This window comes from Dama dama, chromosome X (assembly GCF_033118175.1).
Source record: "Dama dama isolate Ldn47 chromosome X, ASM3311817v1, whole genome shotgun sequence".
In the NCBI taxonomy this organism is placed as follows: domain Eukaryota; kingdom Metazoa; phylum Chordata; class Mammalia; order Artiodactyla; family Cervidae; genus Dama; species Dama dama.
This window is the reverse complement of record NC_083714.1, coordinates 32,494,514-32,521,532: the sequence shown is the minus strand read 5'-3', so window position 1 is coordinate 32,521,532 and position 27,019 is coordinate 32,494,514. Positions and strand designations below refer to the sequence as shown.

The following is a 27,019-nucleotide window of genomic DNA, read 5'->3' as shown; positions in this document are numbered from 1 at the left end:
TCCCCGCGAGATGCAGTAAATTTAGGTGACAACAGCAAGGCCCTGCAGCTGTTGAGGGTGAAAACTAGAGGTCCCCTGTTTTTCCTCCTGGAGGGGGAAGACTCTTTCCAGGAGGCAGCTCAAGGGGAATGATCTCACGTTGCTAATGCCCACTGCTCACCGCCTGGGCCTCACGGATGAAGAAGTGAAGACGCCTCTACCTCTCCTGTCTCTGCCTTTTTCCTACTGGACTGGGGTCAATCTGGCCGTAGGCTATGAACAAGAACCCTGTATTATCCCCTTCTCACTACCTTGATTTAGGCAATAGGAAGCGTTTTGAAAAGTTCGTTTATATATTCAAAATTATGTAGGGAGCACCAACCATGCCCCAGCCATTGTTCTAGGCCTGGGGATACACCTGTGAATAAAGCAGAGACCCACACTCCAGAGTTGACAATTACTGTGGACAGAAACTCCTAAAAAATTGGGCGTACACTGGATTAATGTTTCAAAAAATATGTTAAATCTACAGTGGTCTCTTACATCTTCAATGTCACACACACACACAGTTCAAGGTGTTTTTTGTGTAAATCTGGACTTGCCCTTCAAGCAAACTGCTTGGCCGGCTGAAATGTGGAAACACCTTTCAATTTAGTCTTTTAACATGTGTTGAGTGCCACCTATGTGCAGAGACCGATATTGGGGACTTTGGAGAGAGGCAGAAGGATGAGAAGACAAGGTCCTATCTTAGGGGGTTCCCAGGGCAGTGAAAGGCAGTTCCTTGTCTTGGGAGCTCCCAGGTTGTAGGAAGGGACAGTCTAGACTGGGAAGGCACACAACTTCGGGACCCACTTTCAGAGGGGAGTCCCAAGTACATGCAAAATGAATCCAGCCTAGGCTGTCTGGAGTCGGTAAATGGTCCCTTGTTGTGATAATGGGGAACTAGAGAGCAGATGCCCTCTCTTAGGAGCTGTTGCATGTCCCAAGGACGAAGAGGAACCGGGGCAGCCTCTTCTGGATTATCCTTTATCTTGGCAAGTCTTCTGAATGAGAAGTGGAAGGATGGGGTGGGGGCATTCCAGTTAGAGGGTGCATCCTGGAGGGATAGTAGGAGAAATGGGGGCACCGGGGACAAATCAAACCCAGCTGAAGACACAGAGTTGAGAGGCGGGCCAGTGCCTGAGGGTCTCGGCTAACTCCTTACAGCTGCGGGGTGGCCGTGCGGATGGACCGAGTCAGGGGTAGAGGGGGCGAGTGGGGGCAGCGCCTCGGTCCTTGACAGCTGTTAAGGAAGCGTGGCGACAAAGGGTTAAGTGTGCCCCTCCACCGCCCCAAACGCTTCCTGTGTTTGAAATCCTTCAGGTCTCCAGAACCCCCTGGCCCCCGGCCAGGCGGGCATTGTCCGGGGAGCCGCTTGTGGGCTGTCAGAGCGGCCGCGCCGCCTTTGTTGTGGGGCCACCTCGAGGTTCCCTCTCGCGCCCTGGCTGGGGCTGCCGAGTGCGTGCCGGGAGGGGGGCGGTGCGGGAGGCTCGCTCCCTCTCCCTCTTCCTGGCCCCCCCTCCAGCCCTCCCGATGACCACATGACCAAGTGGGCTCGCGGCCAAGCCACAGGCTACAAAATGCAGCCCCTGGAGTGAGCGGGGCGCATTCCCGCTGGCAGCCTGAGCCCCGGGCCGTTGGAGCCACAGCCGAGCCGCCAGCCATTTGGAACGGGCTCGCCGCCGCCCCCGGAGCCGCCGAGACCAGCTGGGCGGCGCTGCCCCGCGGCGGGAGAGGGAGGCTGCGGGAGAGAGGAGGCGGCGGCCGGCCAGCCCGCGGCGCGGCTCGGGGCGCACGGTCTCGCGGCCCGGAGCCACGCGAGCTCCACGCCCTGCAGCCCGCCCGAGCCGCGGCTCGCGCCTCCCTCGGCCCCCGGCCTCTCCGCCCCCACCCCCGCCCCCTGGCCCGGGCCGCGCGGCGGCGGCCGGCGGAGCAGCATGAATCTGCGGCTCTGCGTGCAGGCGCTCCTGCTGCTCTGGCTCTGCCTGAGCGCGGCGTGCGGAGGTGAGTGCGCGCCCTCCCGCTAGTCCGCGCTGCAGCCCCCGCGCTCCGCCCAGACGCTCGCCCCCTCTGCGCCTCCCGGGAACCGCGCGCGAGCCGTACCGGAGCCGCCACGCGCCGGGCAGCCCACTGACAGGGCGCCCGGGGTCAGGGGCCAGCCGGCAGCGGACACCGCTCCCTCTGGGAGAGTGGGGGGCTCGGCTCGGCCTGGGGCCTCACCCGCCCGGAGCCTGGCCCCTCCCGGTCGCCCCTCGCAGTCTGAGGAGCTCAGGGCCTCAGGAGTGCGCCCCGGGTCCCGCGCCCCGCACCCCACGTGCTGCAGGGAATCGGGGGGAGGCGCGTCCCTCTCCCCTCGTGGATCATTGCGGGGAACTGACCTGAGCCGGGTGGGCAGGGCTCCCGCGTGGAAAGTTAGGGGCCGCCGGCCGGTCCAGGGGCGCGGGCCACTGGGGATGATGTGCCAAGATGCAGACGTGACACTTGTTGCATAGGCAGGAGCGCGCGGCGGGGGCGGCGGCGTGGAGCCCAGCTGTTGCTCCTTGCAGCCTGCATGTGAGCTGAGGCAGCCTCCCTTGGGCCGGGCCGGGCCGGGCCGGGCCGGGCCGGGCCAGGCCGGTCTCCTCCCTTACCCCCAAGTCCTGTTTGGTCTGCTCTCCTGCTCCCATACGGGAAGGCTCTCGCCAAGGCCTCGGTCTCACCGCGGGGACTCAGTTCTTCGAGATCCTGGCTCCCTCCCGCCTCCCCTCCACCCCAGGCATGGTCATGCTGCGCTTCAGTCCCCTTGTCTCCAGGCACCAAACCGGGCAAGAGCGCCTGACCCGATGGATCCCTTCAGGTAGCTGGCCCCCACATGCACCACAGCCCCACCTGGCATACTTGGCAATCGTCCCCAAGCCCGGTCCCCACCCACAGCCCAGCCTCCAGGTCCAGGCTGCCTGTCTGCCTCAGTGTCTCCTGGGGCTGCCAGCTCCCACCTGCAGCTGCCACAGTCCTGTGATCTGGCTGTCACTGCTGCCTGACTGGCACCACAGAATAGAAAAGCCAAGACCAGGTGGACTAATGCCAGTGCCAGGGTTGGAGTTTCCAGGAGGTGGGAGCGGAGGGAGGCAGAGAGCAGGGCAGCACGTTTTCTAGAGGCAGGCTCCGGGTCCTCCTTGGTTCCAGGCCCTCCAGAACACAATGCAATCTTGGAGGCTGAGGGGCCTGGGCGGGGGGGGGGAGCTCCACCTCTCTCTTCCTAGGTAACCTGCTTTCTCAGCTCTTGCCTTTGGCACTGTTCTGGCCCCAGGGAGCGCTGCCTGGCTTCTCAGGAAGGTGACTTGGTTGGCTCTGGCACCACCGGCCTTCAGCTGGCTATCCAGTGGTCTCTCTTTTCAGGGCCTGAGCCCTGGGTCAACCACCTCCTTGAGAAGAAGGGGAGCAGGCTTTTTCCTGACAAGCTCCTGTGAGGCGGGCAGTGGCAGAAAGTGAGCCAAAGATACAAATGAAGGGCCCCGCAGGGACCTGCCCTCCGGGAGCCTGCCCCCCAGTGCACTTGGCAAGACAAGACACCCAGGGGCACCACCACTGGCAAATGGCCCCAGGTGGTGCCTTCAGGGAGAGTGGGTGCTGAGAGGGCATCCCAGAGGAAGCTGGGCCTGCCTGATCGGCAGGCTTGGGGCTCCCCCAGGACCTCCAGGGAGACCCTTCACTGACCGACCAGCACTCGGACCCTTTAGGTGTCCTGCTGCTGGGGTAGCACTGAGGTAAAAGGCAGAGCTGGTTTCAACAGGAGGGAAGGCGCTGTCTGTTTGAGACCCTGCCACATCCTGCTTCAATTTACCTCTTTTTCATTAGGTCGCCTTATCTCCACAGCCTGCTTTGGGTAAATTCGTTGCCCTCACGTTTTGCTTAAGCCAAGCACTGGAAACTTCCCAGGCTCCCCCTGCCTCTCCACCCACCCCCCTCTCGCAGCCTCTCTTGGAGTCAAGGAGGCCACCTCCGTGCAGGTGGCCACCAGCCCAGGGTCCAAGGACACAGGTCCTGCTGTTCGTGCCTCCTGTCCTGGGTCAGAAAAAGAGCTTTTCTGAAGCACCTCACCCCTGGCGCGGACTCACATGCGGTCTGCAGCCCGAGTCCCCAGTCAGAGCTCCAGGCCTGAAATCCATGCTTCCTCCACAACACTGTGCCCTGGCTTGGAATGCACCCCCACTCACACACACAGACTCCTCAGCTGCCTCCTGACCTGGGATACACTTTGCTCTTCTGAGTCTGCAAGCTGCTGAGCCAGGGCCAAGCAGCCCTTGGTCTTTGTCTGAGCACCTCTCTCTCTCTGGCCCCCTCCTGCCTCTCCCCAGCCCCAGCTGAGGCCTGGCCACCGTGACAGCGTGAAGACAGCCTCTGACCTCTCTGGCTCTGGGAGGGGCTGTCTCCACTCCATCCCCAGTGCCTCAGAGCTAAGCGCCCTGGTAACCCGAGTCAGTAAAGGACTAACGCAGGTGAAGCAGATGAGCAGGGCTGCCAGGGCAGGGGTCCTCAGTGGCTTGGCTGGCATGGGAAGACGGCTCAGAGCATAGGGCTGGGCAGAAAGAGGAGGGGCACCTCATCCCGGAGACACATGCAGGACCCCAGAGCAGTGGAGGGGACACAGCCAGTGCCACTTGTGTGGGCTTTTAAAGCCATCACAAGACAGGCTGGATGGTAAGAAGAAAAAAAAAAAGATACTTCATTCCAAGTGAGGATGGCATGTTCCTGAAAAGTGCACACATCTCATTGTGCGCTGGCAGGGTTGGAGTTCATGTGGTGTGAAAAGCAAGCCCTATTTACCCCTGACTGGTTCACAGTGGAGATGCTGACGGCACTTCGGTCCCTGTAGGCTTGTGACTCTTAGCTGGATTGCCCTAGCCTTCCTTTAAGTAGCAGATGAGTTAGAGGAAAATATTTAAGTTCACTGGGGATGGCCCCAATTTCTACAGGGGATTTCTCTTGTGTAGCCAGGACCTCTGCAGTGATGAGAATCAAAAGCCTCTGATTGGCCCCTTTAGACAGGACGAAGCCTGGGTTTCAGGTGTCAGCTTATCTTCAGGTGAACCGGACTCAGAATCAAAAGTAGGAAACAAGTGGGTGATGGGATCAGGGTGGGAGAGGAACTGCAAACTTCTGGCTACGAGGAGGACAGTGAGCCCCCCGTCCAGTGGGGTGCAAGATGCCTGGAGCTTCTGGGTGACTGCTTTCCAGGGCCCGGCTGAGAGCTCGGTCAGCCTAGGTAGTTCTTCTCTGCAGCCCTAGTGTCTAGACATCTCCCTGGCTAGAGTCTGAGCCCACCAGCCGTGCTCCTCATCCTGGATCTGGGCCTCCCTCCCTCTTAGGGGCCTCCCCCACCAGGCCTCCCTCCCTGATTGCCACCACCACTTACAGCCCTGGGTCTGAGCATTTGCAGATGATACCCTTCCCAACTGGGCACTGTGCCTCTCTTCTCATGCCTGCTGTTCCTGGAACCATAGCCTGTGCCATTGGTCACCCTTCAGACGCAAGAATCACGACCTCACTTATTGAGACCTTAATGGTCCTTAGGGTGCCTCTGTGTGCCTGGGCCACACACTCAGCACAGTCCTTTTTGCCCCGAGAGTTTCTCTGGTACTATTCCTTAGCATCATTCCTATCCTCTTGCAGAGGGCAGGACAGCCTTGAGGGGGCTCCAAAACACAGGGCAGAAGCTGAAGCAGCTGGGGTGGGGGGCTGAGTGAAGGGGCTTCCCTCCTGTCCCTACACACGTTCCAGCCCCTTTGCAGAAGGTAGCCCCACGATAGGAGCAAGCAGCCTCCTGGCCCCTACTGCCCCAAAGCGCGAAGACAATTTGTGTTTGAATTTACATTAGGTGCTGGGTTTAGGGGACCGCATTAACCCACCCCCAACCAGAAGCATGAAGAGTGACTGGTAAACAGAGAGGCCCTAATGGGCTTGTGACTCTTCTCCGGGAGGGAGGGTGGAGGGCTAGAGAGTGTGCACATGCGTGTCTGGGCCAGAGCTGGAGAGCGGCAGGCCCCAGGGGCCTGGGCAGGGAGGGCCCTGAGGACAGACCTCGCCTGCTTCTGGCCTAAGAGGAGGATAAATGCCTGGAAATTGTGTGCAAGTGGAGGAGGAATCACAAAAGCCAACTAGCCAAGGAAGGAACTGGAGCATGGGGATGCTGGAGGCAGGGAGGAAGGAAAGGAAGAGCCGCCAGGGGTATAATGGGGGAACTGGCAGCCAAGGGGTGGTTATATGGAAACTGTGAGCTAGTGGTGGAGACTCCTGGATGGATAGAAACAGGTCTCGAGAGAGAGGGATATAGCTGGAGGCAAACCTGCTGGTGTGGGAAGAGGAAGACTGGGATTCACGATCGCTAGCCTCAGAAACTGTATTTGCCCGGAGCAGCCCCATCCTGGGCATTGCCCAACACTCTGCTGGCCTGCCTCTTGCCCAGCACTGTCACCACTCCCCGCTCTGTTGGCCTCTGGTAGCTGGCTTGCCTGTGGCGTGCCAGCTCGCCTGCCCTGGCTGGACGTCAGCCTCCATGAGAGGTGGCCCATGGGTCTTGTCCCTCATCACACCCAGGAACACCCAGCACCACTTGGATTCTATTGGCCGGGCTTGCTCTGGCATCAGAAGGTTTCTACTCTGTGCACAGATGTAGAGGGGAGCCCCTAGAGCAGAAAAGAAGTTAACTGGGATCAGAATAGAAGGAATGTGCATCAGACACAGGATGGGGGTATGATCTGGGGATGAAAAGAGGTGTGGTAAGGGGGGCAACTCTAGCAGCCCAGCCCCCTTCCCGATGCACTTGCTGCTTCAGCTGACGGTCACTCATTTGTTTACTCATTCATTTCATTTGTACAATATTTATTGGCCTCTGAATCAGGTCACAGCCTGAATAGAATCCAGCATAAGGCAGAGTCAGAGACCACCCTGCCCCCCTGACACAGAGAATCAGAGACTGCCCCCCCCAGCAGTCCCCCAGTCACACCCACCAGGAGGCCATGGGAGCAAGTGAGCCCCAAGATGGCTAGACATTGATGAGATACCCAGGGGGGAGGTCTAAGAGCTCTAGGACTCAAAAGTGGGTCACCTGCGTATCAAAGGATGTACAATGACATCATGTTCCAGATTTGCTTTAGAATACCTCCGTAAAGAAAGAAACAGGAGAACCAAAGCATATGTAACTCCATCTGTATCACTGTTGAATCTAGGTGATGGCCACGTGATGGGGGGAGTTCATTTCATTGAAACATGGTGTGTCTGAAATGTTTTCAGTGTATCAGTTGCCAGGGTGCAGTGGGAGGGATACCCCAAACTGCACCTCTTGATGACGTTCTAAACACAGAACATGTATTTGTGCCCATCAGAAACATGATAAGACTCTCAAAAAGACATGAAGTCAGGTATATAATTCGCAAGATGTGAGTCGTGGGTTCCATTTGCCCCAGAACAGTGTAATCATTGCAAACAGTTCATCGGTTCATGGATTGAAAAAGAAAGAGAAGCTATGAGAGCGCCACCTCATGGGGAAACTGCCCTTCCCCTGGGGCGCCGGCCCTCTGCATCAGCCTTTGGGGATGACTGGCTTGACCCCGGCTTTCTTCTTCCTACAGGACCCCTGCTGCAGACTTCTGACGGGAAGGAAATGGAAGAAGGCACCATCCGCTACCTGGTGCAGCCCAGGGGGCCGAGGAGCGGCCCAGGGCCCTGGCAGGGAGGTCGGAGGAAGTTCCGGCGCCAGCGGCCACGCCTCTCCCACAAGGGCCCCATGCCTTTCTGAAGCAGGTACTTGAGCCTCTGGTGAGTGGGTGGCACAGAGGGGGCAGGGGAGGAACAGTCTGGAAGCTGGGTGGCCCTGCTGCTGATTGCTGGCCAGAGACCTGCCCCAGGCAGTCCCAGCCCCACACAGAACCCTGGGGCTCACAGACAGGAGGCCGAGGCTGGAGAGGGGCTTGGCGCTCCCCCAGGGGTCAGGTGCTGGCTCCCGTCTGCCCGGCTGCCTAGAGTTGGGCTGGCTGGCCCAGGTGGAGTGTTCTGGAAGACTTGGGGGGGGGCGCTTTGATAAGCTGGGGAGGGGTGCCCCAGGGTATGTGTGTGGGTGTGGATCCTCACCAGAGGCGAGAAGGAGGCAGAGAGCTTTGGGGGTAGCCGCAGGCAGAAGACAGGAAGAGAGCTGCCCGGAGCTGTGGGAGGGGAGGTTAGAGGTGACCTGCTGTCCTTCCCCCTGTCTCCAGGACAGGGGCACCAGCTCAGGGGCCTGAGGCTTTAGGTTCAGGCCTGCGCGGAGCAGGGTGAAGGTGGTCTTCTGTACCGCCCCAGGTGGTTTCTTTGACCTAGGACACATCAATGACTCCTCTCTGGTCATTTTTGTCTCTTTAGGACCGAAGGGGCCACCACGTGCCCATCCCCTGCGATTTCTTTCTACTCCTCTGTAGATCGGCCTGCTTCTCTGGAGCCCTCACAGCCGTTCGCCTCACCTGGCCCCTCTTCTAGCTGCTCACCAGCTGGCTCTCCTCCCCCACCTGCCTTCCCATCAAGGATCCATTCAGCCCCTGATTCCTGACTTGGGAGACTGCGCTGGAATGCCAGTCCTCCCCCTGCTCTAAGCCCTACCTCTTCTGGCTGATACCCTAATGTCTAACCCTTTTCTGGCCCTTCCTGCCTCAGGTATGCCCTGTGGGCTGGGCTCCCTTCTTCAACTAGGGCATCAGCCTTCCCCTGGCTGCCAGAGGGGCCCAGGGAGCCGAGCAATGAGAGACTCTAGCGAGAGGGGGGAGGGATGGGGTGTTGGCATGCAGACAGGGTGCCTTGGGGGGCATGGGAATGGGGGCTTGGCGCTCTGGTCAAGGAGGAGGTGAAGCACCAGAGAAGAGAGGAATAGCTACTATGGTGTCTTCCTCCTCCCCGCGTTTGGCCCAGTTAAGGAAGAGGTGAAGGAGAGGGGCCATGCTGTACGGGGTTGACCAAGAAGTTCGTTCGGGCTTTCCATAAAGCTGTTATGGATACTTTGTCACTTCTCTTACCACCTTGCTGCACCGCTGCCTGACTGTCGCTCTCCCCCTACCCCAGCTAGTTTCAGCTCCAGCCCTGGAGGGGAGGAGATGGGCCTGAGGTGGCTCTGTACCCTCCCAGGAATGAAAGCCAAGCAGGACACTTGGTTTTGCCAAGAATCACAGACTATCAGAGCCAAAAGGCACCTTGGAGATCACTTAGCTCCACCTCCTTATGCAAACTCCTGCAAAAAAGCAGAGGCCTGGAGGGGGGATGGTGACCTGCTCAGTGTCACCAGAGCCAGAATGAGGGCTCAGGTCTCCCGCTCCCACGTGAGGACGTCCTCTTCCTTCTTGATGAGGCTTTCCAAAGCCATGAAGTGCCTTTCTCTCTGGGTTGGGGCTCGGGGTGCCTAGGAAGGGAGAGGGAGCTGGCTGTGAGCTGCCCCATGGTGGGACGGAGCTGTCCCGGCCTCCCTGGCCTCGGGTCCATTCCCCAACCTGGCCTGGAAAGTTCTGTGGCTGGCCAGCCACTCCCATTCCTGTGACACTTGCAGACCCCAGGTATTTTCATAGCAGCAGCTCAGGCACCGAGACTCCCAGGAGCCAGGAGGTAGCCTTAAACAATTGGACTCAATAGCTTTCCCTTCATGTTAACAGGACTTTATCTTCCAGTGGCCTTTCCTTGGGGAGGGGGGAGACAGAAAGGAGAGAGGAAAGAAAGAGGGGGAGGAAGGAAGGAAAGATGGGAGGAAGTGTGGATCTCAGCAGGCTTTCTTCTGAGAGGCCTGGGAAGGAGAAAAGGGAAGACAGGAGCCTGATGGCCACTCTTGTATGTGTGGGAGAAGGGGGAGTCAGGGCCCCCCGAGTCCCGCAGCAAATCCCTTTCACCTATACCCGAACCCTTCCTGTTCCCTCCACTGCTGCTAACGCTACTGCTGCTTCCGCTGCTGCTTCAAGGCCCACCCTGGGGAGCCAGGCTGGGCACCCGCTGACCCCCCAATGCCTCTCAGCCTGGAGTGGCGGCTGACCATTGTCCAGAAAGCCTCTTCTGCCATGGACGCCCCCACCAGGGACTGGGCCATTTCCCCCTGTTCCTCTCTCTGTTTCTCCGGTCGCGTCAGTTGCCCAGCCCTGTGGGGAACGAGACTGAAAGGAATGGCTGGGAAAGTCTGGGGACACAAGCAGTAGGGGTGCTGAGGGGCTGTCTTATTTAAAGTGGTTGTGTATGATTCTTAGACTAATTTATACAAAGTTATTAAGGCCCTTTTCATTAAGAAAGCATCCCCTTTCCCTAGTTGTGTTCACTGTGTTTGTAAAGATTGTTCAGTGTAAATATGTCTTTATAATAAAGAGTGAAAAGCTGACAATTCGCCCTTACTCTTGGAGGTCATGTTCAGGAGGGGCACACCTTTCCCCTGAGGTCCCCGGTCCCCCTCCCCGCCATGCCCATGAACTTCACGCACAGGGACTGAAGTGCCTGCCTTCTATATTGGTTCCAGGTCAGATGGCTTCTAACTAATTTGCCAAAAACTCACAAAAAGAGTTGCTATGCTTAATGACCAGTTGACATAACATGCAGTCCAGTTTTAAGTGTGTTGGCATCTGTTTGAGTGTCCTAGTTGTGTGCCGTGTCCTTTAAAGGACTTTAAAAAAATTTATTTAAGAACATTCTGATTAAAGGTGGGATTTCTACTAAAAATTGTTTTATATCCTTGGTGCGTGCCTTCTTCTATTTTTATCTACTTTTGAACACTCCCGGGACTTTTTAGCCAGTTTGCCTTTCTTGAGAAATGTTCTGTTTCCTGCAATAAATACATTTGATAATGACTTTGTATGTATCATTTTATGTCTCACAAAGTAGAGTTGCTTGATGCACAAGATAGCCTGAGAAATAAAATGCAAGGAGTTCAATGCAAGGAGTTTGATGCAATTCTGCCCCATCTGTCTCACTTCTTCACGCTTGTTGTCAAAATGCCAATATCTTGGAGAACAGAAAGGAACGTTGGGTACATGCTAATTTGGTTAATCAACTCATTAGGTGCACACAGGCATACACAATCCAGAGTAAAACCCAGCGAAGAGGAGACAGGAGTGATCCAAAAGGTGTCTTCAATAAGTCTTGTGGGAAATTCTACAGATTTGACAGGTATTTAGTTCTAGAAATATACAATTTGAAGAAAGGGTCTTGAGACACTTGCTAAAAAGTCATAAAGCTGCTCAGTGAAAGGTGAAATAGAAAACACCACCCACCAGCATACACAACAATCTTATCATTTGCAAAATGTTGCTGATTGTGACAGTGATTTTAAAAAACGACCTTATGTTGGAAGTGCCTCTTAGGAAAATTGGTACAAAATGCCTTCTTTCAAAATTACTACTTTGACTTTTAGGCAAACTGGTCGTCAAAGGAACTGGTTTTAGGCAAGGAGGTTTGGGGTGGGCTGGCTTCATGCTGATTGGTCTGTAACCTCCCTAATCACCCCCAAAGCTCTAATTTCACATGAAACCAAGGAGGGGGTGGGCGGTGGCAGGACAGGACAACTTAATACTGACCCATAAGTGTGTAGCCCTTTAACAGTTTACAGAGCTCTTTGAAAAAATATCAACTCTTTTTATTATCCTAACAACTGGACAACACAGACCCCCCGTTTTACAAATGAGAAAACAGGCTAAGAGAACTTGCCCAAAGGCTCAGAGCCAGTAAGTGAATCTAGAATCTGGACTTTGAATTCTAGAATGTGAACTCTTTCTATAGTACTATGAAAGATCCCCTAATTAGAGAGAAGACTTAAGTACAAAATGTACTTAAACCCCAGTAAGTGCACTTGAAATAGATGGTGTGGTGTGGACTGGAGGAATCAAAGAAAGGCTAATGGAGACTGACCAGCTAACACTGGCCCCAGAAGGCCCAGTTGCATTTGGTAAAGTTGGCAGGAGGATGGTGGACAGTGGAGGTGGGGATAAGGAAGGGGAGTAGCTACTGGAGTCCTCCAGGCATGTGTCATCACTGGATGCTAGTGGGGGTGGTAAGTCTGGTCTCCTTGGACCAGACGATGAGGAGAAGTAAAGCTGGTGGCTTTCTGTAAAGATAGGCGTGCCTGTGTGCTAAGTCACTTCAATCATATCCGACTCTGTACAATCCTATGGACTGTAGCCTGCTGGGCTCCTCTGTCCATGGGACTCTCCAGGCAAGAATACTGGAGCGAGTTGCCATGCCCTCCTCCAGGGGATCTTCCCAACCGAGAGATCGAACCTGTGTCTCTTGCATCTCCTGCATTGGCAGATGGGTTCTTTTTATCCACCTGGGAAGCCATCTGTAAGTATAATTAGACATCAAACCCAAAGAAGGTAGGACATAAGGGTTGCCACCCTTTGGAGATATCTTGACCAAGTAAATACAATAGAATCAGAGTAGGTGGGTTGTTTTTGAAAAAGAGGGGGAAAAAAAGGAAAAGGAATTCACTTTTTGTTCACTGATTACTACTGGACCAAGACGTGGAAGGGCGTGGGGAGGGAGCGTGGCAGATGAACCTGAAAAACAACAGTTCTTCAAATCCACCTAGAAATCAGACAGTCCCCAAAAGGCAGAGACTAGGGAGGTAAACAGACTCAGGCTATGCAAGGCTTCTCAGGACCCCAGGTGTGGTATAGAATGAGCCATAGCCACTTAGATGTGTAACACTTCAGATTCTCCCACAAGCCCTGGCTGACTCGGTACCGCTAACTGGGGCTGGTCATTCCGAGGTGCTTATAGAATTCTATTTTTCAGGTCTGAAGTTTATTCAACTGAAATTTCTCAACTCCAAATTTCTGAATAGAGTGAACCTCTCCCAGCTGACTGCCAAAGGGCATGGTGGAGAAGACTTACTACCTTCTTTTCTGATCCTAGAAGGGGCTGCTGACTGAGCCAGCATTTTCCTGGAACCCCCGAAATGGAAGGTCTCTCCAGGGTTCCTTTGAAAAACCAACTTTCCCTACATACCGGCCAGTGCTCAGAGAAGGACACTTCTGACTGTTGCCTTGGACTTCAGTCAAAGGCCAGAAGGGCATCTAGGACATTTCCTTGAATGTTTCAAATCAGGGATCAGTGAACTTTTCCTGTAAATTGACTTTGCAGGCCATGAGGTCTCTGTCCCAAGTCCTCAAGTCAGCCATTGCCCTGCAAAAGTGGCCATAGACAAAATGTGAATGAACCACAGTGGCTGTGCTACAAAACTGTGTTTATAAAAACAGATGGTGGGCCATGGAAGCCTTTCTCACGTGGAGTGTCAGCAAACCCTCCAACAGAGCCCTTGAACCCTTGTCTGGGGCCCAAAAGGAGGACTCCCATTCTGCAGCAAGGTCTAGAATTAAAAGCAGCTAATCATCTTGTCACGAGCTGGCTCCTGTGCCATGCTATCTGACCATAGATATACTAGCAGAGGGCTGTCTGTGTAAGGGGAAGTCTGAAGTCAGATCAGGGCTCAACTCCCAGCACCACCACTCGCTTCTCTGTGAGACCTGAAAGCCCGTGTCTCAGTGAGCCCCGTTTCCCCTGTGGACAGGATCCTCTGGCTTCTTCTGAGCACTATGGCCAGGATGGAATGCCATGATGCCGGTCAAATGTTGGGCACCATGCCTGGCTCATGTATGAGCTCCCTGGTGGGAGGTAATATTATCCTCACTAAGCCTCAGTCTAACCTTGAGAAGTGGACAGGGCAGCCATCATTGTCCCCAATTTATAGACGGAATAACAGGCTCAGGGAGGTCAAGTCACTTGTTCAGAGTCATAGGCCACTAACTGGCCAGGGCAGTCTCAAAGCTGGTTCCGTTCTTAGCTCAGGTTAGCTGCCTACACAACCCATGGGATTCTCAAGTGGCACTAGTGGTAAAGAACCCACCTATCAATGCAGGAGATAGAAGAGACACTGGTTCAATCCCTGGGTCAGGAAGATCCCCTAGAGAAGGAAATGGCAACCCACTCCAGTATTCTTGCCTGGAGAATTCCATGGGCAGAGGAGACTGGCGGGCTACAGTCCATAGGATCGCAAAGAGTCAGACATGACTGAAGCGACTCGACACACGTGCGCACACGCAGACAATCCACAAGGCCTACCCGGGCACTGATGGCCCTCAGCACTCCCCCCTGCAGCAGCGGGACCTTGGGCAGCACCTTATCCAGAATTTCGGAGTTGGGCACTTGCTCTAGAAGAACTGCCTGGCCCCTAGGTTCCTTTCTACCAGAGGCCAGGGACCCGGAAACCTGACTTCCAGTCCCGAATCTGCTTTTGCCCAGGGCTGGCTGGGCAGCTTGGCAAAGTCTCCCCTCAGCCCTTTCTGGGTCTCAGCGTCCTCACCTACCTTGACTGCCTGGAAAGAGGGGGTGGGTAGGAAGCACCTGCTTGTGAACAGGGCTTTGTTGGGGTCCCAGCAAACAGCGAAGATGCTTCAGGCCACTCCCCAGAGGGAATCAGTGCTCTGGGAGAAGAAACCGAAGAAATGGTGGGAAACAGGACCCCTGGCCAGTGAGGAAGTCCGTGACTGGGTTCCGTGGGTCTGTCTAAGCGTCCCTTGGCCCCAGAGGCTGCTGGAACCTTCATTTAATTTTATTTTTTAAAAGTTTTTTATTGAATTTGCTACAATATTGTTTCTGTGTTATGTTTTGGTTTTTTGACCACAAGGTATGTGGGATCCTAGTTCCCTGACCAGGGATCGAACCTGCACACCTTGTACTGGAAGGCAGAGTCTTAACCACTGGTCCACCACGGAAGTCCCTGGAACCTCTGTGTTATACTTCTCCCATCTTGCAAGCCAAATGCTTTCTGACCTTCCCTGAGTGTGCGAGAATTGGCAGGCTGCAGCCCAGTGGCCTGAAGCTAGTGGCTCAGCACTTGGGATCCTAATCCCAGCTTGGGCTGTAACTGGCTGTGTGACCCTAGGCAAGTCATTTCATCTTCTGGGGGTCCCAGTTCCCCCTCATCTATTTTCACAGGCCAATAATTGCAGCTTCCCCTCACCCTTAGATTTACAGAATCCTAGCAGGGCAGAGCTGGCAGGCTCTTGAGAGGCCATTCAGTCTCCTGAGCCTCTTCCTTTTTACAGAAAGTTGGGCTCAGAAAAGGAAACAGACTCACTTAAAGGGACATGCCAAGCCGGTCCTAACAGACATGTAGGGAGCCAGTGCTTCCTGGGTGCCAAGCACTCTTCTGAGTGCATCGCCTGTCCTGGCTAACTTAGTCCCCATAACTCCATTTTACAGCTGAGGAAACTGAAGCACAAAGAGACTAAGTTCGTCTGAGGGTCTTCTGTGGTATGTAATGGAATGAGGACCCAGGTGACACTGTTTTAGCTGCATCTTGCAGTATGAGGGATCTTAGTTCCCCAGCCAGGGATGGAACCTGTGTCCCCATGCCACGGAAGCACGGAGTCTTAAGCACTGGACTACCAGAGAAGTCCCTAACACTGTTTTAAAGGAAGCCGAAGGCACTAGTGAAATGCCAAGCAGTCACTCCCCGGAGATGGGGAAGCCTTCACTCTGGCTCCCTCAGCCCCAGGGCAGCAGCAGTACTTGTGTCTGTGGGATCTGGGAGACTGGCCTGGCCTGGATGAAGAAGCCATCTTTCCATCTAGGCAGGAAAGTCTCTGGCTCCTTCCCCAGCAAGTGTGGGGACAGGAGTCAGTGACCCTGGCACTGTCATAAGGTTTCCTACCCCTATCTCTAGACTCCCAAACTTTCTCATAGCCTAGAGTCCTCTTGGGGCTTCCCAGGTGGTACTAGTGGCAAAGAACCTACCTGCCAATGCAGGAAACACAGGAAACACAGGTTCGATCCCTGGGTTGGGAAGATCCCCCAGAGGAGGGCGTAGTAACCCACTCCAGTATTCTTGCCTGAAAATCCCATGGGCAGAGGAGCCTGGTGGGCTGCAGTCCATACATGACTGAAGTGACTTAGCACACATGCATGCAAGGGCCTCTCACCTTCTCGGGAACTCCTAAGCTGAGTGATAAGAGAAGAAAAACAAAGCAGGGAGGGGAGAGAGCACACAGGGATGGGGGAGGCGGGGAGGAGGCATCTCAGGAGGGAGGGCTCACCTCTGGGTCCCTTCTACCTCCATCACCTCAGATGCTCCTTTCCCCTGGAGTTTCAAACTGACTCCCTTCCTACCCCACCCCAAGGCGACTCTGGGCTACCGCAGCCCAGCCCCATAACCCTCTCTATCCCCACCCCAGCTCCCGAATGGCCCGTCAAGTTGCAGGTCCCATGCGTTGTGAAAGTTGCAAAAGTAGCTCCAACTCGCCTCAATGGAGGCTAACATTTTCAGAACCAAAGCACAAGAAAAACCTATTCTGCCTGCCCCCACCCAAGATCAATTCAAAAGAATCAATCTCCTGGACAATGAGCTCAACAGAAAAAGCACCTCCTCTGTGCAGGATGGTAGGTGAATGACCGCAGAGAAGACTGTTCCTTGCCTTGCCTCTGGCAAGGGTGGGACCTGGCTGCCGCCTTGGTCCCAGCAGTAGTGTGACGGAGTGAGCATCTCATGTATCTTTCAGGAAGCAGAGGCTGGGAAGGACTTGGCCTTCGTCACCCAAACCCCATTTCTCGGTGCACCTCTAGTCTCCCCAGCCTTCCCTTCCCTGGCTCTCTGCCTTCTCTAATTCTCCCAGTCCTTCAAGTGCCAGCTAAGGCCGCCTCCCCCATGAAGCCTGACCAGATGCTCCTCCAGCCCTGAAGGTCATGGGCAGGCGACGCCCAAATAATCCAGGCTTGCTCTTCCACCAAAGCCTATGTCCTTGCCAAATATATACTTTCTTGCCAGGCTGAGCATGACCTTTACCACAATGGAGATGACGATGCCCAAAGTGATGACTGGCAGGGGAATCTAATGACAGCACCTGTCCACACGGGGTGCTGTGCTGTGCTGAGTCACTTCAGCCATGTCTGACTCTGTGCAACCTTACGGACTGTTGCCCACTAGGCTCCTCTGTCTGTGGGATTGCCCAGGCAAGAATACTGGAGTTGGTTGCCACTTCCTCCTCCAGGGGCTCTTCCTGACCCAGGGATCAAACCCACGTCTCATATATCTACCTGCATCGGCACGGGATCTGGAGGCCTAAAAATCCTGGCTCCTCCAAGCACTAAGCCTGGGTCACACTTCACCTTTCTGGGCCTCAGTTTTACTGTTTGTACAATGGAAATGACAATCCCTAGCTTCCTCACAGGCTTGTTGAGAGGCTGAAGTTTCTGAAGTGAAAAAGTTTGCTACACTACAGAGGTGATACAGGTGTGAACAATGCCTACCTCAGAGGGTGCCCAGTTCGTCTCCTGCCAAGGGCCATAGAAATTCATTTCTCAACATTCAACAAATGCCTTTGAATGCCTGCTCTGTGCCACATTCCTTAGAACCTGGTGAGGGAGACCTGCGTTATTCAAAAGTCACAAGGGCAGGTCTGGTCACGACGGTGTCAGGGCCCTGTGGGCAAGCACAGGACTCGAGGAAGTTTATCATGGAGAAGTGGTGGGATCCTGTTGGGGAGGAGAGTCCGAGAAGCTTCCTTGAGGAGAAGTATGTGGCAGGAGATGTCAGGGTGAATAGAGATAAAGCAAGAAAAAGGAAGTCCTGGCAGAGGGAGCCCACAGCTTGGAGGGAGTGAGCGTGTGTGATTTACTCTTAAACCCATTTCACAGACAGAAAGTGGGCCCTGAGAGGCGCTATGATTGACAAAATGAGAGATTCCATTCAGGTCATGTGTGCTAGCTGATTCCCTTCTGTGCTCTCGGCTGGGCAGAGCGACAGCAGGGCCCTGCTGTGGTAACTAAAATATCATCTCCTCATTAGCTTGCCCAAGGCTCTATCGATTTCATCAGCTGGGCAGGAGGGGCTGAGGCCCCACACCCACAGGACTGGGTGGCTGGCTGTGCCTGGGCCAGCTCTCAGGCTGGCTGGACACTTGGCACGCTTCTTAGATGTTCCACTTTTCTTGCGCTCCACCTCCCTTTCTCCTCCAAGCCCCTTAGTCCTCCGGTGAAATTCAGAGTGGTGTTAGAGGCTGCTCCCTGCTGGCTGAGCCTGGGAATGGCAGGGACTTCTCACTGGCCATTGAAGGAAAGTTCCTGAGGTCACCTCAGCTCTGTGGTTCACCGGGAGGTGTGAGGAAGGGCAAAGACCAAGGTGTATGTGGAGGGCAACCAACTGGAGTTAGTGAAAGCTGACTGTTTTGCTTGTTTCTGCTGCAGGACTCTGAGTCTGTGAATGATTTTGTGGGTGTGAGTGTTGAGGCCCCATGACTTGAGAAGGTATCTACAGGTCATGCGCACAGGTAGACTCTGTGTGAACACTGTTTGGGCAGGTATGTGTGTTTGCTCCACAGCATGCACTGTATGCATGCATGCTACCTGCTTGTGCCTGGAAGAGGGACAGAAATTGCCACCCAAGGGTGCCGGGCTAAAATTCTCCAGCTGGTGGCTTCAAAAGGCGGCATTTGGCTCTGAGTCCATGCTGGGCCCTCTTTGCCTCCATACCAGACTTTTTCTAGGCTGTCTGGGTCTCGGGTTTTCCCGAAGGGCATTTCCACCAGTTCTCCCCCAGCAGGCACACCCCTGCACCCCCGCAGCTACTGTGGGAATCTCACAGCCTCTGGAGGCAACAACAAACCTGATTTCTGCACGTGCTCCCAGGAGAGGCCCAAAGGAGCACTCCTCTGCCTGGCAAGGCCCAATCCAGGGCTGCTCTTTCCTCGTGTGCTCTAGTGCAGCCTTCCTGGGTGTTTCTGAACATTCTGATCAGTTAGTGGCCATGCCATGCTGGTTATTAAAGATTATCAGTCACCCCTGTCCATTTCCTATACTCCCAGATAATATACATATATATATTTTAACCTGGAGTTTCAGGAGACCATGAGTATTACTCTTGTTCTCCAGCCTAAGAGCAGGTTTTTTCTATTTAAACAGCCCCCTTCTTCATCACGTCTCCAAATAGCATGAAAACACTAGTCCGCCTTACTAGTCTCAGCAAGCAAAATCACTTGCTCAGGCCACCAGCCATCAGTTAAATACTTGTGCCATTAGGTTGAGAACAGAAATGTCAGACAAGAGTCTAATGACTCCTTTGGACTTTGCCCAAAGGCCCAGCTTTCTCAGTGAGATCAAAGGGATGGGCGCTCGGGAGGATTCAAGTTTAGGTTCAAGTAAGTACACATGAGCAGGCCTGGCCTTGTCCTTTGCCCATGGGTAGAGCACACCAGCCACACCCACAGCATTTCTAGGAAACACCCTCTTCTGCTCCCTGGGCCTCAGCTCCTCCTAGGAAAAATGCAAACTGTGCGGAGCTGCTCTCCACAAGTTACTGCCCGGGCAGGGCTCCTCCTCTGCCTGCCCCATGACATGCCCCGTCCAACTGCCATCTTCCCTATATGGCGGCCCTGAGGACTGCCAGGCAGTGTGATAGGAGGGAAGCTCACCCCTGTTCTGCCTCTTGGTAGCGGTGTCACCCTCCCCCTCCGAGTTTGGCCTCTCGTCATGCCGATGATCACTGTACCTCTTGAGTTGTCTTGAGGCTCAATGGAGTCACTGATTCCCAAAGCACTTGGAGACGAAGATCATTGCTAGAAGCAGGTAAGGAGTGGGAGATTCCCTCAGGCAGCTTCCCAATAGGGGAGCTTGCAATCTTAGCCTTGCCAGAATCTCTTTTTTATCCCCAAGGTGTAACCAAGAGTCCTGGGGTTGGCAGGGACCTTAGTTGAGCCATCAGTAGATAATAGAAGCTACTATTTATTGAACACTTATTATATACTGTTCTAAATGCTTTGCATATATTATACTCATGTAATCCCCACAACAGCCCCTTGAGGTAGAAACTCTTATCATTCTCATTTTATAGACAAGGAAACCAAAGCTTGATAAGCTTAGGAAAATTGCCCCAAGTCACCTAATGAGTCAATTGAGCTAAGAGTTGAAGCCTGGTGATTGGCCCCCAGAACCTGTGCTCTTGATCATTGTGCTCGATGGCCTATAGACAGTCTTCACTGAGCAGCTGTTTTGCTTCTGCTTGCATACCTCCAGTGACGGTGAGCTCACTACTCACCAGCATAGCCTATTCTGACTTCATGCAACTGTGGCTGCTAGAATCTTCTCACATGTCTGGCCAAGCCTTTGGTGATCCAGACTACACAAAGACCCCAATTTCCTGAAGACTTGAGTAGGGTATAAGTTAAAACAGGAGACTACAGAGGGCAAATATTTTTCCTGTATCCCTAGACACATAGAGGCCCTGTGATTCCATTCCCTTTGGCATGCCAATACCTTCTCCTCAAATGGCAATTGAAGCAGGAAGTAGGATGGTTACCCCCATCTCATTAGTCCTCTTTCAACTGGGGTTAGTGAGTGAGAAGATGGTTTTATAGTTAGAAGCCAACACATATATTTGCATGCTAAGTTGCTTTAGTCGTGTCTGACTCTTTGTGACTCTATGGACTGTAGCCCTCTAGGCTCCTCTGTCTATGGGATTCTCTAGGAAAGAATACTGGAGTGGGTTGCCATGCCCTCCTCCAGAGGATCTTCCTGACCCAGGGATCAAACCTGCATCTCTTATGTCTCCTGCATTGGCAGGCAGGCTCTTTACCACTAGTGCCACCTGGGAGTGGGTTGCCATTCCCTTCTCCAGAGGATCTTCTTGACCCAGGGATTGAACCTGGGTCTCCTGCATTGCAGGTGGCTTCTTTACTGTCTGAGCCACTGGGGAAGCACCTAAGACATACACAGCTTTCACTGTGTTAACAGCTAGTCAATGAATGCTGAATGAATGAATGCACAAATGAATGAGGCTCACAGCCTCCTTTCCTGCCAGCCTCAATCCCCTGGAAGAGTTAGTTTTACACTGTGCTTTGAGATCCTCAAAAAGCACCATTTCCATGGTAACAAAACATATAGATCTGCCACTCTGCAGGGCCAAATTCTTTCCTGTCACACTGACTCTGAGCTCGTCCAAAAAAGATCCTAAACTACCTTTGGTGCCCATGATGTGGGGCACTGTCAATTGGGAAGCTTGAAGAGTGGGCACGGCCATGGGCGTGTCCCCCAGCGCACATCTCCTCCGGGGAATTCCTGGGCTGATCGACCTTGCTGGGGTTACCATGGCAACAACACTAGGCTAATGGGTTGCCAGGGTGATGGTGTGCTACTGCTAAGATTGCACGGGACCAGACCACACAGGGTCACTGAGTTGAAAAGATGCTAATAACACCTTTCTGAGTCTCCATGGCAACAACACTCAAGCACCGGGTAGGCTTTGTCCCAAATGCAGATTAGGCCCCCACCCACCACACACAGCAAGAACACCCTGGGAGGCAGGCCACTGGTCCAGTGTCCAGGGGCTTGGCTCCTGCTGTTCCCCCCAGGGGAAGAGTCAGCCGGCCTGGCCTTGTCCCCCCTCAGGGGCCCCCCCTCTGCCCCAGGCCCCTCACCATACTGGTCTGGGGTGTCTGGCTGAAGCAGCCAGGGCTTGGGCCATTGGGACTGTCAGGGAGAAGTGCCAGGGCAGGAAGAGGGCTTGGGCTGGTTTTTCATGGGGGAAACTGAAGTCTGGGATACCTTTGGGGTTGGGGACGTGTCCTGGTATGGCTGCTGCCAGGCCACTGGACTCACTACCCTCTGGGGCTAAGGAAGCAGCCAAGGTACCATGTCTGCCTAGCAAATCCAGGAACATGAGGCCAGAGTTTTTAAACTACTTTGAAAGCTGTGGCACATATGAATTCCATCAAAGTTGGATGGGCGGGGGCATTCCCCATTCAGTCTTGTCCTTCTCCCTACCACAGTGTCCCTGAGGAACCTTAGCTTCTGTGGAACATGGTCTGAAAAACCTCTGCTTAAGCCAGTCCAAATGGAAAGACTAACTGGGGACCAAAGAGGGCGGGTGACTTGCCTAAGGCCCCACAGCCAATCATTGTGAAAGTAGCTTAGCTGCATGTGACTCTTTGCGACCCCTTGGACTGTACAGTCCATGGAATTCTCCTGGCCAGAATACTGGAGTGGGTTGCCATTTCCTTCTCCAGGGGAATCTTCCCAATCCAGGGATTGAACACAGGTCTTCTGCATTGCAAGTGGATTCTTTACCAGCTGAGTTACAAGGGAAGCCAGGACTAAAACCCAGGACTCTCATGCTGGTAGGCCCACTGTCAATAAACCAGTGTGTTATGCACGTCTGATTGACCTCTAACTTGTGCTCTTTGAATTCTCGAAGACCCCTGGGGCTTCTGTCTTTCTACTTATTTGTGGAGGTTTTGATAAGGATCTGTGGGGACAGGCAAAAATGTTTAGAATGGACCTTCCAAATTTGACATTTTTGAGCACCTGCTGTGTGCTACACATTTTACAAAAACATACTTTCTGTGCTAGATGTCATCTTATTTCTTTATAACAATCTATTTAGACAGGTATAATTTTCTTCCAGGACTTCCCTGGCGGTCCAGTGGTTAAGACTCCACACTTTCAATGCAGGCAACGTGGGTTCAATCACTGGTCAGGGAACTAGGATCTGACATGCCACGTGGCATGGCCAAAAAGAAAAATAAATTATCTTCATTTAGCAGGTGAGAAAATGGAATCTTTGGAGGTAACTGAAGATTAGGTCTATTGAATCTTGAGCATGTCTTCAGCAGAGACATCACCTTACTAGCTCCAGCAGGGGATTGTGGGATGAATGCTGATCATGGTCTATCTCTAGTGACACTGAGCTGAGGCAGGTGGATGCATTTGAAGTATTAGAAACCCCTTACTACCTTCTCCCACTGTTCCCCCCAACTAAAACCACATCTACCTCTGCCCCGTCAGTGATGACTGGAGAACAAATTGAGTCTCAAATGGCAGGCATCTGTTATTCTTCACAACCTGACACAGCTGCTGGCCACAACAGGCAGAACATCTTGTGAGTTGTGATTGGGGAGCGAGGTGATTCCTAGTTGCCATGGAAACCCAGGGGAAGGTGTTGTGAACATCGCGTCCATTATACAGAAGGTCTGGGGCAGAAACACATGGACTTACCTCCCAGCTGGTGGCCTGGTGGGTGTGGCCCCCCTTTGTCTGCCCCCAGGAACTGCCAGAGTGTGCACGCTCTGGCCAGAGACTTTCCAAGGATAGCTGCCTCACACCCTCCTCCATGGGACAGCTTCCCTCCTTTGCTGGAGCTTGTCTGCATTTGCTCCTACTGTGGGGTTGGGGGGGGGAGCCTGGGAGTCTGAGCCTCAATTCTGGGTCCCAGCTCTGTGACTCCGACTCTGTGTTCCCAGGCAAGTCATCTGACCTCTGTGGGCCTCAGTTGTCCTTTCTGTAAACTGGGCTGTGGCAAGAATCAAACAAGATCTCAGCTGAAAGAGTCAAGTGCTCAAGGGAGACCTTCCCTGGTGCGCTAGACCAGGCTTGGACTAGATCTAGGTTTGGCCCCTCTTCGGGGTGCCCGTGGCCCTCTCACTGCTCCTGTGTGGGCCCTGGTCCCACGGCGGTGTCACTCCTGGTAGCTGCTCTGTCTCTAGACTGGGAGCTCTGTGACTGCAGGCCTCCCCGGGGCAGTCTCCTTAGGGCCCTGCTGTCCCTACAGCCAGAAGGGCATGTAGTGTAGGGGTTAAGAGTGCAGGCACTGAAACGAGATGGCCACTATTAACCGTGAGACTATGCGCGAAGTCCTGAACTTCTCACAGCCAGTTTCCTGATCTGTAATACGGAGGTGTTGATAGTGTGTGTCACTGCTGTGTGTGTGTGTGTCTGTGTCTGTGTGCGTGTGCCCATGTGTTTGCTTGGCACTAAGTAAATGCTCCACAAAAATTGTAGGAGAAAGCAAGAAGGGAGCTCTCTGCTCCAGTTAAGGGTGGGGCTTCCCTCCCTTTAACCCCGCCCCCCCCATTGTCCCCACCCCAGTTTCCTGTCAGAGCTGTGTCCCATGAAAAGAAAAGCCCAGCCAGGCTATTCCAGTCTCACAGATCTGAACCCAGCAGGACTGAGTTTTATACCCCTGTGGCCTGGTCGGTCCTTCCCCCATCCCTGCAGCAAGAATCTCTTTCATTTATTTATGATGCATTTGTTAAGCACCTACTGTATGCCACTCCCAGGCCTTCTCAAGCATTGCCCACATCAGCTCCTTCACATTCTCTTTAGCAGTACTCCCGCCTTAGCATCGCATCTCCCTCAGACTGTTCATCCTCCCTCCCTCTCAGCCACTCAGTAGTTCCCTCTCCTTTGCCTCATTTTCCTTATTTAAAAGTGAGGCTCTGAAAAGTCTCTGAGGACCCTTGTAGCTGAGGTGGTTCCAGATGGCTGGGTGTTCTTGGCTTCTTGTCCTGGGGCCAGGATGAGTTGTGTGTGTTGTTGTGTGTGTTGCTGGGTGTGTGTTGTATGTATGTCCTGGAGCTCACCAAGGGCAGGGCATGGCGTCCCTGCCTGCTGGGCAAGACACAGCCCCCAGTTCCAAGGTGCTCCAGGTCTTCTGGGGCAAGGTTAAGGCCATGGTGGGGGAGGGGGGAAGGGCTGGAGGCAGACATTCCCAGAGGGAGGCCAACATCTCCCCAGTGAGTTTCCAAATGTTGCCAAAGTCAGGAGACACAGCCACGCTGAGTGGCTGAGAGAGGAGCTCATGGGGACCACCCCTCCACTGGGAGAGTCAGCCTCGGGGGCCTTGTTGGCCCACATTGACCAGGCAACTGTCCCCACACACTGCCTCACGGTGTTTAATCAGAATCCCGTGGACCCTGGCATATATGTCACCAGGCCACTCTGCAGCATCTTCCTCACACCCCTCTCCCACCCCAAAGCTGCCCAATTTGAGTTACAGCCCCCTTGGCAGTTGAGGAATTCTAACTCCTTCCCATCTGCAAACCTGCCTTAAGTGAAACTGTCGTCCTTCATCAGTCCCCTCAGGGTGAGAAAAGCTCCTCAACTTCACAGGCATGAGGGAGCCAAGGCTGGTTGTTGAGCAGTGGAAGAGCACGCTGAGAGCACTGGGGGGGTCCAGTGAGGAAGTCACACCGACTTGAAACACTCGGAGGTAGAATACCTGAATTCTAGCCCTGGTTCAGACAGCCCCTCTCTACACCTGTTTCCTCAGGGGTAAAATGGGGGTGATGCTATAAGTTGCCCTGCTAACATTTCTGGGTTGGTATGAGGATCAAATAAGTACATACATGTAAAAGCACCTGTAGCCTATAGTGCGCTATGTAAATGCTCCCAGCAATTGACAGGTTTCCCTTTGTCCTGTCTTAGGGGAGTCTGGCTCCACACTTTCCCCTTCCCCCTCCACCATCTGCAATGTTCACCTCTCCACTTGCTCCTTCCCTTGACCTTCAAATGTGTTAGGAGCTTCCCATCTCTTCACTGATAGGCACTTTTCTCTCACTGCCAAATCTGAGAAAAAGAGTCTCTTCATCAGCTCAACTCAGAGTCATCCCCCAGCTCTGCTCTCTAGCTCTGCCCCCCTTCCCCACCTCATGCTTCATCCTTCTTAGTGTGTGTCTCTGCAGGCACTTGGTCTCATTGATCTCTCTCCACCTAAGTCCTCTGGTTTTTGTGGTAGGCAGCCTCTATGATGATCCCCATGATCCCCACCTCCTGAGATTCCCACCCTTGTCTATTTCTTCCCTGGAGTACGGGCTGAATCTAGTGACCCACTTCTCGCAAATAAAATATGGCCAAGGGCAGGTCAGAAAGCAACAGTTAGAACTGGACATGGAACAACAGACTGGTTCCAAAGACGAAAAGGAGTATGTCAAGGCTGTATATTGTCACCCTGCTTATTTAACTTATATGCATCATGAGAAATGCTGGGCTGGAGGAAGCACAAGCTGAAATCAAGATTGCCAGGAGAAATATCAATAACCTCAGATATGCAGATGACACCACCCTTATGGCAGAAAGTGAAGAAGAACTAAAGAGCCTCTTGATGAAAGTGAAAGAGGAGAGTGAAAAAGTTGGCTTAGAGCTCAACATTCAGAAAACTAAGATCATGGCATCTGGTCCCATCACTTCATGGCAAGTAGATGGGGAAACAGTGGAAACAGTGGCTGACTTTATTTTGGGGGGCTCCAAAATCCCTGCAGATGGTGATTGCAGCCATGAAATTAAAAGACGCTTACTCTTTGGAAGAAAAGTCATGACCAACCTAGACAGCATATTAAAAAGCAGAGACATTACTTTGCCACCAAAGTCCATCTCATAAAAACTATGGTTTTTCCAGTAGTCATGTATGGATGTGAGAGTTGGACTATAAAGAGGGCTGAGCACCGAATAATTGATGCTTTTGAACTGTGGTGTTGGAGAAGACTCTTAAGAGTCTCTTGGACTGCAAGGAGATCCAACCAGTCCATCCTAAAGGAGATCAGTCCTGGGTGTTCATTGGAAGGACTGATGTTGAAGCTGAAACTCCAATATTTTGGCTACCTGATGCAAAGAGCTGACCCATTTGAAAAGACCTTGATGCTGGGAAAGAGTGAGGGCAGGAGGAGAAGGGGACAACAGAGGATGAGATGGTTGGATGGCATCACTGACTCAATGGACATGAGTTTGGGTAGACTCTGGGAATTGGTGATGGACAGGGAGGCCTGGCGTGCTACAGTACATGAAGTCGCAGAGTCAGACACGACTGAGCAACTGAACTGAACTGAAGGGTGACGGGCTGTTGTGTCCAAGGTTAGATTGTAAGACTGTGACCCCTGTCTTTCTTGCACTCTCTCATCATCTCTCATTTGCCGCTGCTGTGGAAGCCAGCTACCATGTTGTGAGCTGCCCTGTAGTGAGGGCAGCCGACAGCTGGCAAGAAACAGAGGCTCACCAGTTTCCTGATCTTTAAAATGGTGATACTGGTAGTGTGATACCTGCCTTATAAGGTCAAGTGAGACTATGCACAGGGAGTGCTTAGCATAGCAAAGCAGGTATTTTATGATCCATAGCAAATTAATTTTCTCAGTTCCAAATGTGTGCTAGAAATAATGTTTGCTGTCAGTTTATTTTCAACCCATCCTCCTGTGATGAAAAGACTATAAGTTAGTAGATC

The 27,019-nt window shown here is 53.4% G+C and overlaps 1 protein-coding gene across 2 annotated transcripts; it reads left to right on the top strand.

Moving 5' to 3' along the window:
• The first annotated feature begins 1,903 nt into the window (after positions 1 to 1,903).
• Positions 1,904 to 8,775, top strand: APLN (apelin). 2 transcript variants are annotated; one of them, XM_061137369.1, is made up of 3 exons: positions 1,904 to 2,022; positions 7,629 to 7,800; positions 8,395 to 8,775. In XM_061137369.1, the coding sequence occupies exons 1-2, from the start codon at positions 1,956 to 1,958 to the stop codon at positions 7,793 to 7,795; spliced, it is 234 nt and encodes a 77-aa protein (XP_060993352.1). In that variant the 5' UTR covers positions 1,904 to 1,955; the 3' UTR covers positions 7,796 to 7,800; positions 8,395 to 8,775. The 2 variants fall into 2 exon arrangements, with proteins under 2 accessions (XP_060993352.1, XP_060993353.1); XM_061137370.1 differs by having other exon boundaries at positions 7,629 to 7,815.
• Positions 8,776 to 27,019: the final 18,244 nt, after the last annotated feature.